General features: G+C 42.4%; 1 protein-coding gene across 1 annotated transcript in view; it reads left to right on the top strand.

Annotated features, from left to right (window-relative positions):
• Positions 1 to 13,453, top strand: part of HAUS5 (HAUS augmin like complex subunit 5) — a 1,223,310-nt gene that overhangs the window by 696,110 nt on the left and 513,747 nt on the right. Inside the window, exon 15 of the mRNA XM_044080749.1 lies at positions 180 to 342. Coding sequence (XP_043936684.1) covers positions 180 to 342 — 163 coding nt within the window. The remainder of the gene's footprint in view (positions 1 to 179; positions 343 to 13,453) is intronic.

The raw sequence follows: 13,453 nt of genomic DNA on the forward strand, positions 1-13,453 counted from the left end.
TCTGCCATATTGAAGAGAAATTTCTTGATATATATAGTCTTATGTACCCAACAACCAGTCACTTGTATTTCAGCATGTCTTTCCCTGTTTTATTTTGAACCTCAGTTTCTGCTCAAACTTATCAAGACTAGACTTCTGGTTACAAATTTATCTTTGTCTTTTTTTCCCTTTGTAATCAGGACTGCCTTTGATCTAGAGCTGACACTTGTGGGAAGAAAAGCTTTCTGTCATTCCTTACTAGAACAGTCAGAGGAGATAAAGAGACTAATCCATGCAAAGCATCTAGAACTTCAGGCACTACAACAGAAACGCCAGCAGGTCCTCGATTTCCAGCAGTTAGTGGTAAGTAAATTAAAAATGTTTGACAGGAAAGTTAACTGTGAAGGTAATGTGCTGTAAACTAGCTGATTTTTTTAAAGACTGGATTTGATTCCAGATACCTCCATTTGTAGTAGTTATGATTCCAAACAAGTAATTTAGCTAGATAGTAACTCTTAGCTTGCCTTTAAAACAGTTGTGCTTTTCATGTTTCCTTCAGTAACCTTTGAAGTTGGTAATTCAGTCAGGGAAGTCTTATTTACTAATAAAACATTTTGCTAGTTTTACTGTAAGTGGTTAGTTTGGATGTATACAAAGGCTGGCACAGTAGTGTGAAAGAAGCAAAAGATAATAATTGCTAGGTATTTTAGCCATCATTCCAAACAAAAAAAGTCTGTTCTCACCATATTTCAAATATATTAGCCTCTTATTTTATTAGCTTTGTAGAGGAAAGCAAATATTTCCTTAGCCTTACCAACATGTGCAACTGTGAGAGTGTATTAAATATACTACTTTAAAGTATGAAGGCATAAAACTATCTTTAATGTCTGAATTATGGAAGTGAATTGTTGAGACACTCAGGTGCAGCCAATAAGCACTGGTGAGCTGTACCAGTCTTATGGGGCATGTCTTGCATACTGCGGTAGGTAGAGTGTTGACCAGCATGGACTTTTTTGAAAGTATGTCTAAGAAACAAGACATTATGTATGTATATTGGTTTTGCTCTGTGTTTTTCTTAAGGATCACTGCTGCCATTATGATTTCCTACTCATGAGAATTAACTGCTAGTGGACTGCTTTGTGTTCATTTTAAGGATCACTGCTGCACCATGATTACTTAACCAATGGGAATTCGCTGCAAATGGATGTCTGCCTTTCCAGTCTGACTTCCAGGGCTTTTCAGGTGTCCCTAAAGCAGAGCTATTCTCCTTCTGTAGCCCAGTGTACAGCTAAAGGTTGAGCAGTTTGAGCCATGTTCATTTTTTGTGTGCTTTTGTTTCTATTTTTTAAATAGTCCAGCAGGTGACTGGCTGTTTGTCTCTTCCAGGTGACTTGCAAACCAAAATACAGCACATTGTGACAATACAGTAAACACAGCCACAAAATGGGATCACACAAATAGCATGTAAAAGCTCTTGAGGCAATGGACTAAGCTTGTGTCTCTAGCAATGCCTTAGTCCTAGACAATTCCATAGTTAGATAGTTGTAGTCTCTAAGAGCAAATGCTCTTGCAAACTGCTTTTTCAGCCTGTCGGCTGCTATGAGTGTGATATTGTGGTACAGCAGTGTTTGAGAATTTACTTTTACCTTGTTGTTGTGCAATCTTGGAGTTTGTATATATAACTAGCAAGGGGTATGGGGGTGCAAAAAAAAAAAGATTTATTTATTTTTTTCCTTTTCAATCTTTTTAGATTCAATCTGAAAAGATTGCTCTGTTTGTATGTACGCCTTTGAACTTTCACTTAATGATGAGACTATCATTTAGACACTACTGACTAGGCTGTGCAAGGACAGAGTGATGGTCAGCTGCCTTTCATGTGCCAGGATATGCAATGTCACTTTGTCTCTCAAGTTCCTTGAGCCCTATGGAGGGTGTTGGTATAAATGAGGTGTGGGTTAGCAAAATTGTTAAGGTCATAACCTTGGAGGTCCTAAGTATAAGGTTTGATTCTAACCTCTGGTTAATGACTAGGCTTGTAGTAGTCTGCAGATTAATAGTCAATTATTTGTCTATGCACCAGGTACACACATGACATAATTACTTTGCACATGGAAGTGAATGACTTGAGGCAACACCTCTTTGGATCTTATGAAAAAGGACATGATGTATGCATCTGAACTGAGTATGAAAGTAGTATTGAGTAGTATCCTACCATCACCGACAATGATGCTTCTATACAAACAAAAGATAATTGACTTCAATTATTGGCTTAGCTCTGCGTGTCATGCTAAGGAAACCCAGTATATATACATATGGATATCAGAATGAAAGGATATGACCGACAACCCCTGCTGCTTTTCTAGTGATGGCCTGCATCTTTGTCCTCATGGCTTCAGTACATTGGCCAAGACCTTTTCCTCCCCCGTAGTGCCTTTTTTTGGCAAGGTGAGCCTCCTCAAATTCCCTACATAGACAATCAAAATCAAAACAATGTTAAGGTAATACTGTGCTCAGTACTAGAAGTAAGCATTCCTAACCTTGGAAAATGTAGCTATACGTGTAGTTACTGAAGTATGTTTTCAGAACAGCCATATCCCCCCCACAGTAAAGTGATTTAATGCTTACCACTCATTCAGACCCAACAATGAATTTGAAAGTGTAGCTGGAAGGGGAGAATCTATGTTCCTAAGAAACCATTTCACTTACAGACTCATAACACAGGACAGTGAACTTGATCTCCTCCACATCTGTCTCATGATAAACAAAACCCAGTACCATATTATTGCCAACTACTGTACCCCGTCGATTAATTCCAGCAAACCACAAGACATTTCTAAGCAAATTAACATCCCTCAGTATAGAGTCCAACACTATCTCTTGGGTAACTTTGCTTACCCCTCCAAAAATTGGGGAAACTATACTACCACAGATAAGTATACACAAAGATTCCTGGAATTGATTATTGCCAACAGAAGAACATAAGGAAAAGTCAGGCATATGAATGCTTAGTTGGGAACCCAGCCCCCTACTGGTTGTTATGAGACTGCTGTTATATGCACCTTAGGATAATGTGTTATATGGTCCCCCTTACCAGATATTTTACAAAATGAAAGAGAAAGGTTAAATCATGGAATCAGTCAAGGAATTATTTCACAACCCCCCCCAATGCACCTTAGGATAATGTGTTATTTGGTCCCCCTTACCAGATATTTTACAAAATGAAAGAGAAAGGTTAAATCATGGAATCAGTCAAGGAATTATTTCACAACCCCCCCCAATTTAGACATGAGGGTTTTTGAGGAGAAGCAAGCTGGGAAAGTTGGCAGAGGCAGGGGAAGCAGCAACTTAGAGCACAAGAGGTAAGTCAACCTCCCTCCCATGATAGTATTGCGCAGTACTGACTATGCTTCCAGTACCCCCTCCCCAGTTTATTCCCTTCTAGTTGCCACATCTCCTGGATGAAGACTTTCCAATTTCATTGCAAATTTGGCCTAATAACTTGTCCAGAGGGATAATGTTGATAATTTCCTGAGGCTACAACAAAGGGTTCAAAGTCATTCCTCACTTTCTAGGAATGTGTTCTACCCTCACCTCCCCAGATCAGGTGAAGCTGGTGCAGTCAGTACTTAACAAATCCTTACAGTGCTGAACTATAGAAAAGGTTTTCATTGAGAGGAGGGGCAAGGAAGAGATTTTCATTCAAGGTGGTTCCTGTTACAAGGCTGTACATATTTCTGGAGTTAACTAGATTCAAGCTCCTGCCTGTAAGCGTTGCTCCCACACTTTCTGCTGAAGGCACTGTTGATGTCTTTTTATATCACTGTTGCAGTATTCCTTACAAAAGGGATATCCTGAGCATAACTATACGTCTAGCCAACATACCAAAGTCTTCAACTCCTCTAGCCACTTTACATAAGATGTATGTCCTATGTCCAAGATGTAAGGCACACAAATAATGTATAAATACCAATTTCTCAGAACGTCTTTGCTACAAGTCCAAACCCTGTTTTTATTACAGTCTGTAAGTTGGTAATTTCTTTGTTTCTGCTACCAAGCCCAGCAGATACGTACTCTATTGGAGACTCTTCCTTGTTTTCTCTTTGTTTGGTTGCTTGTTTTACATGCTATCCAGAAAGGGTAAACTGGAATGTAAGAGGCTGCTTCCCCATAGGAAAACATGAAAAGTGCCTTTTCTGTTTAGGTGCAGACCATGATCACCCATTGCTATATTTACCAGTCCTTTGTACACAAGATACTACATAGCCATCAATTGTCTCTGTCTTTGCATTTGGAAAACCACTATCTGCAGTTGTTAGCTCATTTAATTATGACTTCTGAATCTGCCCACCTGGATGTTCAGCTGCTTTCTAAGTAGTAGTATAAAAAGATGCACTTAGAGACTTCTGCAATCCAGCCTCTACCAGACGTCTCTGTTGGGTCAGATGTAGAACCCAGGGACCATCCAGATGTTCTTCGTGTTTCACTGTTGCAATCATTACATTTGGGTAATCTGCTGGCAGGTTGCCCTCAGTCTGCCTGATTAACAAAGTTTTGGGTCCTGCGTCGGTTGCTATCCCTTCTTCCATGACATCGGGTCGTCCGGGGTATAAAACATGCAGCTGACGCCATTACATCAGTCTTTCTTGCCGCGAGGTGCCAGAAGCAGTTCACAAGTGCCGGTCGTCCGACTCCTGAAATTTTTGTTTTCGAGTTTCCGAACCGAAGTCTTCAACTAAAAGTTAAGTACCCCATTTGGGAAACTTTTTCTTGCTCCTTACCAATGTCAGTAAAATTTAATAATTGCATTACTCGTGGGAAGCAAATACCTCTTATTGATTTTCATTTGTACTGTATTCCTTGCCTAGGCCCTGTCCGCAACGTGCTTTGCTGTCAGTTTTGTGCTAAATTTAATCAACGCACTATTAAACGTCGGTATATTTTTGCTTCTAATTTGGCTCACGATTTAATTATCCAGAAATGTTGTCAGTTAGCAATCCGACTACCGGAATACCTAAAAAACGTAAAGAAAAAGAGACAGACCGTCGAGGTCCAAAACTGATGACGCTTCTCCTAAGCCAGTCGCCAGTTCGCCGGTACTCAGGCGATTTCACAGCCCCTGATACCTGCTACTTCTGATTCTTAGGCCTCTACTGAGACCCATTCAGAGTCCAGTATGCCGCGAGATGCTTCAGTTATGGAACCCGCTGATGTCTCTACCTTAGATGGGTAAGGAGCCGCTGTGCAGGCACTGGCTTCTGAGGGTGTTTTCAGGCCTACAGATTTGTATATTAGACCAACGCCATCTTCAAAACTAAGGCCAAAATCTAAATCTGTGTCTAAATAACCGATGCCTGTGCCACATGTGCAGGGCCCCTATGCCTAAAAAACAGATGATCAAAATGGTTGAAGATTTAATTACTCTGATCAGGGGTAGCCAACCCCGTCCCTCTAAGAGGCCTAGGCAAGACATTGATTATGAATCTTCTGAACAGGATTTTATTTCTTCTGACTCTTCTAATGAACAGGATTTGTCTATACCTACTTATGAGGACTCTGATGTAGAAGATTCCATTCCTTCTGCTTCGCCCCCTGAGGATTTTTCTTTTGGGGAAACTTTACATACCTTAAGGGAACATTTCCACTGGGAAAGTCAGGATTTCTCTGAATCTAAAAAGAGACTTAGGGATTTTCTTCTTCTTCCTCAGCATAGGCCATTGGCTACACCTCCTGTTCTAGACATTGTTGATGATGATTTTTCATAATCTAGTATGACTCCTGATTCTCTGCCTCCGGCTCCTTGTAAGCCAGACAGATACTACAGGGTTCCTGACTCCCACAAATTCCTTTTCAAAAATCCTATTGTAGATCCTGAAACTATGTCTCAGGGTCCCAAGGGCATTAAGGCCTCTACTGCTAAAAATCCTACCCCTTCTGATAGAGATTCCAGGGCGCTGGATAGATGGGGTAAGAAGGTTTACACTTCTGCAACCTTAGCAATCAGGGCTTTAAACTGTCAATTTCATATGCTTAAATATCAACAGCATATCATGGGACTGCTTAAACAGAAAATAATGTTAATTTCTGACTGTGTGGAAAATAAAGATTTACAGGATTTATTGCATTCAGCTGAACAAGTTTGAAAACATACTTTGCAGTGTGGTTTTGATTTTTTGGAGGCCTCTTGCAGGGCTGCTGTGACTGGGTCTGTGCTAAGAAGGCATGCTTGTCTCAAAGAGCAAACTCTGCCTGATCATGTTAAAGCAAAATTTTTGGATGCTCCTTTACAACAGGACCGTCTCTTTGGTAATAAGGCTGAAGAAGTTTTAAAAAAGATGGAAGATAAAGCTAAATCTATGCAAACTGTGAAAGATTTCTTACAAGTGCAACCTCCAAGATTTAGTAGGCACTGGCCTACTAAGAACTGGTCCTTTCCAGTTCCTTCGAGAGCCATTCAAGTCAAACCCAGACATTCCAAAGGCTCCAGGTTTCAGTCACAAGGGACTTTTAGAACAAAACAGTGGGGTACCTCCACCTCCAAATCTGGAAGCAACAAGGCACCTCCCTATGGTAAACAGTCTCAATGACTTCCTTCTACACTCACCAAGCACTTACCTTTTAGCTGCCCCTTTGGGGTGGAAACTGGCACTTCATGCACGAAACTGGCAACTGATAACCCAGGACAAATGGGTTTTAAATATGGTATCCCAGGGATACAAATTTAATTTCCACATGTTGCCAATCCCAAACGGATGACCAGACCTGCCCCCAAATCAGTGGGCAGAGGCCCAGAAACATGTTCTGTCCCTCATGAACATGGGGGCTATTCAACCAGTACCAGAAGAGGAAAAGGGACAAGGTTTCTATTCCATGCTTTTCCTGGTACCCAGAAAAGACAAATCATGGCGTCCAATTCTGGACTTATCTACTCTAAACACATTTCTGGACATTTCAAAATTCAAGATGCTGACTCTTCAACAGTTACTTCCTATGCTAGGCAAAGATGCCTGGTTGGTAACTCTAGACTTAAAAGAGGCTTACCTGCATATCCCAATCAGGGAATCTTGCAGAAGATACCTCCGCTTCAAAGCAGGCTACTTGCATTACCAGTTCTCTGCACTGCTCTTTGGCTTATGTGCTGCACCCAGGGTCTTCACAAAGTGCCTGGCTCCAGTAATTGCGTTTTGCAGGCAAAGAAATATTCAGATATATCCATACTTGGACAGTTGTCTAATTCAGGCAGAAAACAAGGGCATTCTTCTACAGCATCTGGTGTTTGTAAAAAGGGTTCTAACTTGTTTAGGGTGCACCATAAACGAAAAGAAATCACAACTGGTACCCTCTCAAAAAATTACATTCCTGGGTGCAAGCTTGAATACAACTGCCCAGATGGCTTACCTTACGCCAGAAAAGCAAGTTCAATTGGTGACTTACTTCAAACAGGTGGTCACAAAAACCCTGCTATCTGCAAGCCTTGGGGTTCATGGCCTCCTGCATTTTTCTAATTCCATATGCAAGACTGCATATGAGGAAACTTCAGTGGTACTTAAAGTTTATGGAGTCAACATTGTCACAGCCTGGAAACAATATACCTTGCCTGAAACTAGAGTTCCTATGGTGGGCAGAGGCCTGCCACCAAAACAAGGGACTACCATTCATTCCACCCCCTGCCGCCCAAACCCTAACTACAGACGCATCAGACTATGCTTGGGGGGCTCATCTGGCAGGGAAGTGCATTTAGGGCAAATGGAGCCCAAATCAAATGCACCTTCATATCAATCAGAAAGAGATGCTAGCTGTACAGAATGCACTGACTGCCTTGAAGGACTACCTTCATCCAGGACAATTAATGATAAGGACAGACAACACCACAGTTATGTGGTACATAAATAAGCAGGGGGGTGCACATTCCTACCCCCTTTGCAGACTAACCATGGCATTGTGGAACATGGCCATGACATACCAAATACAACTACAAGCTCAATTCCTGCCTGGAAAGCTGAATACTCTGGCAGACAAACCAAGCAGAAATCTCATGGACTCACACAAATGGAAACTGGAACCACGGATTTTCAACATGTTGGCACGCAAATGGAGGGGGGTCCAGACATAGATCTTTTTGCCTCACCCCAAAACTATCAGTTGGACAAATTCTGCACAAGAACTCATCACAAAAAAGCTTGGAAAGTGGATGCTCTATCATTCAGCTGGAAAAACCTATCAGTCTGTGCTTTCCCCCCTCTGCCTCTGCTGTCCAAAGTTCTACTAAAAGTCAGACAGGACAAACCAAAAATGATTCTGATTGCTCCAGACTGGCCTCGCCAACACTGGTATCCACTCCTGCGCAATGTGTCACACCTTCCTCCATGGCACCTGCCTCAGACACCTTACTTACTGTCTCAGCAGAACAACCAAATTCTGCACACTCAGCTCCAAACTTTGAATCTTGCAGTGTGGCTAATCACCTAAATTCACCCTTAGCATCCCTCAGCAAACCTGTGATGGATGTCATTTTGGAGGCGAGAAGGCCTAGTACTAGAAAATCTTATGCTGACAAATGGAAAAGATTCTGTGCCTGGAACCAATCACAAGGAATAAGCACAGCAGTGCCCAATATTCCTAAGATTTTACAATACTTAACTGAGATGCTTCACAAGGGGCTGTCCTTTTCTTCCATAAAAATCTATGCCTCTGCCATTTCAGCTCATTACAACACAGAACCTCCCATCTTCTCTCATCCTCTGCTAAAGCAGTATCTGAGAGGGGCCAAAAACTTAAGACCTCCCAGGAGAGCTCCAATCCCTGCCTGGGACCTCAGTTTTGTATTGGAAAAACTCACTCTCCCTCCTTTCGAGCCAGCTGCTACTGCAGACTTAAAATTTCTCTCCTGGAAAACAGCTTTCCTTTTAGCAGCCATTTCAGCTAGAAGGATTTCTGAATTACAGGCTCTTATGGCAGTGGAGCCTTTCATTATTTTTCATGCGGACAGGGTGTCTCTCAGGACCGATCCATCCTTCATGCCTAACGTGGTATCCAGTGTGGCTCTTAATCAGACCATTCATTTGCCAACTTTCATTCCCAATCCACAGAACAAGGGGGAGCGGATTCTGCATTCATTGGATGTACACAGACAACTTAGATTTTACTTAAACAGGACAAAATCTTTAAGAAAATCTGAACAACTACTGGTGGCATTTTCTGCAGGGGCAGAGGGAAAGGCCATTTCAAAGCAGACTATTTCCAAATGGATAAGCCATTGTATTTGTTTCTGTTGTATGCACCATGGTAAAACTATCCCCCAGGGGATCAGATCTCATTCTACCAGGGCTGCATCTACTTCTACAGCCTTTCTCAGAGGTGTTCCTACCAGAGACATTCTAAAAGCTGCTACCTGGAGCTCAGTTCATACGTTCACCAAACATTACCATTTACCTTTCTTCTCTAAATTCGGAGCTGGCTTTGCTACTGCTGTCCTGCAGGGCCTTATAGCTGGTCCTAATGCTGTATAAATCCATCCTCCCAACCATAGCTTTGGGAATCTACCCAAATGTAATGACTGCAACAGTGAAACATGAAGAACATAGTACAGTTGTGTAGACTTACCGTAAATGTAGATGTTTGATTGTATTCACTGTTGCAGTCCTGGTTACCCACCCTCCAGCCCCTTGTTTTTCTCTTATTATACCTCTACTTTCTTTTACTATGCTTAAAAGCCTTTTTGGTGTATTTGCTTTTGTTTGTGTGTGTGTGTGTGTGTATATATATATATATATATATATATGTATGTATATATTTTTTTTGCTCCCCATTTGGTGGGCACCTGACATCTGGGGCAAGAAAAACTGATGTAATGGCTTTGGCTGCACGTTTTATACCCCTGGTGACCTGACGTCATGGAAGAAGGGACAGCAACCAATGTAGGACACAAGACTTTGTTAATCAGGCCGACTGAGGGCTACCTGCCAGCAGATTACCCAAATGTAATGACTGCAACAGTGAATACACTCGAACATCTACATTTATGGTAAGTGTACACAACTGTACTTTCTAACACCTGCTGTCTGTCACAACCCAGTTGGTGGACAACACAGGGCTTGCTAATCCACATGTCTGCTGCAGGTGCAGATGAGGGGAGAGAGAGCTGCAGCTGATTATCTCTGAAAGGCCTAGGGAGATTCCTCAGATACTTGTTAGGAAAGAAGTTCCTGGTTCCCTTACTGAAGTCAGGGTACAGAAGCTCTTACGCTCATTAGGGTAGAGGTTCCTTTTAAGCAAAAGCAAAAAACTAGGCATGTGGTCCCTGTTGCTACAGACCCTCATAGTGTGGCAGGATTTCAATAGGGGGTCTTTTTAAGGCCCTCATGGACTTAAAACCCTTCAAGGTTTTTCAATCCCTTTGCCTGTTGCATTCTCTTCTACTGCTTCCAAGAGACTTAAGATTTTCTGGATTTTCTGGTTCCTGTGATGATGATGGTGAAGATCTGCTTACTGGGAAGGAGTCCTTAGCTTACTCTTCCCAAATCCATTCTCTTCTTGCTTTGGGATCAGATGAAGATGATACATTCTCTACTGATTCCTCTATTGAAGACCTTTCCTTTGGGGACACCATTTTTTAAATGATGTAATAGTTTAAATGGGAAAGTTCCCGAACGTCTGATGTCCAGAAGAGATATGACCTCTTGCAGGTGGACTGTCCAAGGCCTTCTGCCATACCCCTTGTTTTGGAAGCCGTCCTTGATGTGTTTTCTTCTGCTTCACAAGCTCCAGAGTCTCATGCCCTTTCTCCTAAAAAAATAAAAAAAAAAAAATATGTTTTACAAGGTTCCTGAGTCTTAACAATTTTTGTACAAGAAACCTTCCTCTGACCTTACAGGAATTTCTCTTTCTGACGACAAACATTCTGCGTTGATTCCTTCCTCTAAGCTGTTACCTTCTGATACAGATAATAGTTATGTTCATATATGGTAGGAAGATATATACCACTGTCACCTTAGCCTTCAGGGTCATAAATTACCAGACCCATATCACCAGGTATGTTCTCGCTCTTATTCTAAGGTTGGGGATGTTTTGTCTGACGTGCCCAACTCAGAAGCTAAGACCTCTGCCATTTCCTTATTAGGTTCTGCATCACAGGTAGCTTGTCATTCCATCAATTCCCCTATGATGCTTGTGATGCCTCCTGATGTGTGGCTGCATCACAGTCGGTAATCAGGTGTTATTCCTGGTTTAGGTTGTAATTTCTCCCTGAGGATATTAAGGCCAAGTTGTTGGACTCTCCCTTGCACTCCCAGTATCTGATTGACTCTGCTGCTGCAGAACCCTTTAAAACTCTGCAAGCAAAAGAGAAGGTTATGCAGAAGCTTAAACAAATTTTCCTGTCTCCTAGCCCACAGTTTCAAAGAAACTATCCTTCTCTAAGACCTCCTTTGAGTAGGCTTTGCAGGCAACCCTTGAAGGATAAGAAACTTTGCAAGAGTGTGTTTCCTGAGTAGCCTGCTCAGGATTCCAGAGGACAGAAGCCTTCTTTTCCAGACAAGTATGCTTGTATTTATCCTCTCTACTCCTCGGCCAGATTCCTCTTTCTGTCAAGTTAACTGTCTTTTCCAGTTTCGCAACAGATCACCATAAACTCTTGGGATTTTTAAATTACTCAAAATGGTTATTTCATGGATTGGAAATCCCTTCCTCCTTTTTCAGGAATACCTCAGCCTCTCCCTTGCTATTTGCCTCATTTTCCTCCTCCTTTGCATAGGTTCATAGGTGTGTACTAGGCCAATGGCCTTGGAGCCTTTACAAGCCTAGCCCATAGGATTACCCTGGCATCATGCCACCCCACATTAGTTTCCAGTGCCTCTGTCGAGTAGAGCCACTGGAGTGACCCCCAGGGTAAATTTTCTATTTCCCAACCACTCATCAAGATTTCTCTTGAAGAGGGCAAGTGAGGTACTCTGTTTGACATGTATGAGAAGTCTATTCCATAGCTTGAGCAGTCTCTGGGTTATGAACCTGTCCCTCCACCATGATTGTGGTAATGAGGTTGAGGCTTCTGGAGCATGTGGTGCGGAGGGATTGGGATTTCTTTAAATGTAACATTTCTAACCGAGCTGGGTCAGATATGGCTTTGAAAGTTAAGCAGAGATCGCCTCTAAGTAGGCAATATACAACAGAGAATAGTTGGAGTTTTTTGAGTCTGCCCATATAGGACAACTGTTTAAGGCCTAGGATCATCTTTGTGAGGTACTTTTTCAGCCTCTCCAGTTGTTGCAGGTGTCTAGTGAGGTACATGGCAAGTGTGGCATTGTACTCGATGATTGGCCTAATGAAGGAAGAGTAGAGGGAGACAATGACCTCTTTCTTCTTGGATGCAATACCCTTAGTAATGAGATGTGCCACATTGGACTTTATGCCACAGTTTCATTGTAGTGGTCAAAAGAGAGATTGCTGTCAACCTGTGTTCCCAGATCTCTTATAATGCCTTCTGTGTTCAGTGGACTACCATCGTTGTGGTAATTCATGGGAACATTGTTTTTTCCCAAAGGGGATGATGACACATTTTTTGGCGTTGCGCTTAAGGCCATGCTTATGACACCAGTCGTCAGTCACAGTGAGGCCTTTCTGCAGGATGTATCACTTGAGGAGTTAATAATAGCTCCCAACTTGCAATCGTCTGTGAACGATGTCAGCCAGAGTCCCTTTGTGTTGGCCTGGGCTTCTCAGAAGTAGATACCAAACAGGAGAGGACCCAGGACCGAACTTTCTGGGACTCCACTCATGACTGGTTGGCAGTATGACTTGGAGTCAGCTACTTTCACACTGTGGGCTCTACTTTCACACTGTGGGCTCTATCTGTGAGCCAGTTTGCAACCCACCTAGTGATATAAGGGTTGATGCGTAGCTTAGTGAGGTTTTCTATGATTCCAAAGTGGGGAATGGTATCAAAGGCCTTGGCCAGATCAGGGTAGGCTGTGTGAACCACCTTGCCCTCATCCGCAGCTCTGATGACTGACTCAAAAAAGCATGATCTACTCTTCACAAAACCAAACTGTGTGAGATCCAAAGTTTGGATATTCCCTATATCCTTGTTTATTAGGTCCATGATGATGCATTCCATAGCTTTGCATATCAGACTCGTCAGGCTAATGGAACGATAGTTCCCAAGGTCTGTAGTCACTCCACCTTTGTAGAGAGGGATGATAGCAGTGCACCATTCAGTAGGTACAAAGCCTGAGGTGAGGTTGTGATTGAACAGGGCACACAGGTGTGGTGCCAGTTCACTCTGTAGTTGAACACAGCCAGTGATTTTGTCAGGTCCTATAGAAGCTGTATTTTTGGCCTTGGACAGTGCTGTTTTAACTTGTGCAGCAGTAATACTGGGTGCCTGGCAATCTGATGGTATTGTGATTGGTCCTTTGGGGGAGGGGGTAAAGTTGGCACTGAATATGTCGGCCAGTATATTGGCAATGTCTGTTGGCTCTGT

This window comes from Protopterus annectens, chromosome 8.part0 (genome assembly GCF_019279795.1).
Source record: "Protopterus annectens isolate FY-2018-M chromosome 8.part0, PAN1.0, whole genome shotgun sequence".
NCBI lineage: Eukaryota > Metazoa > Chordata > Ceratodontiformes > Protopteridae > Protopterus > Protopterus annectens.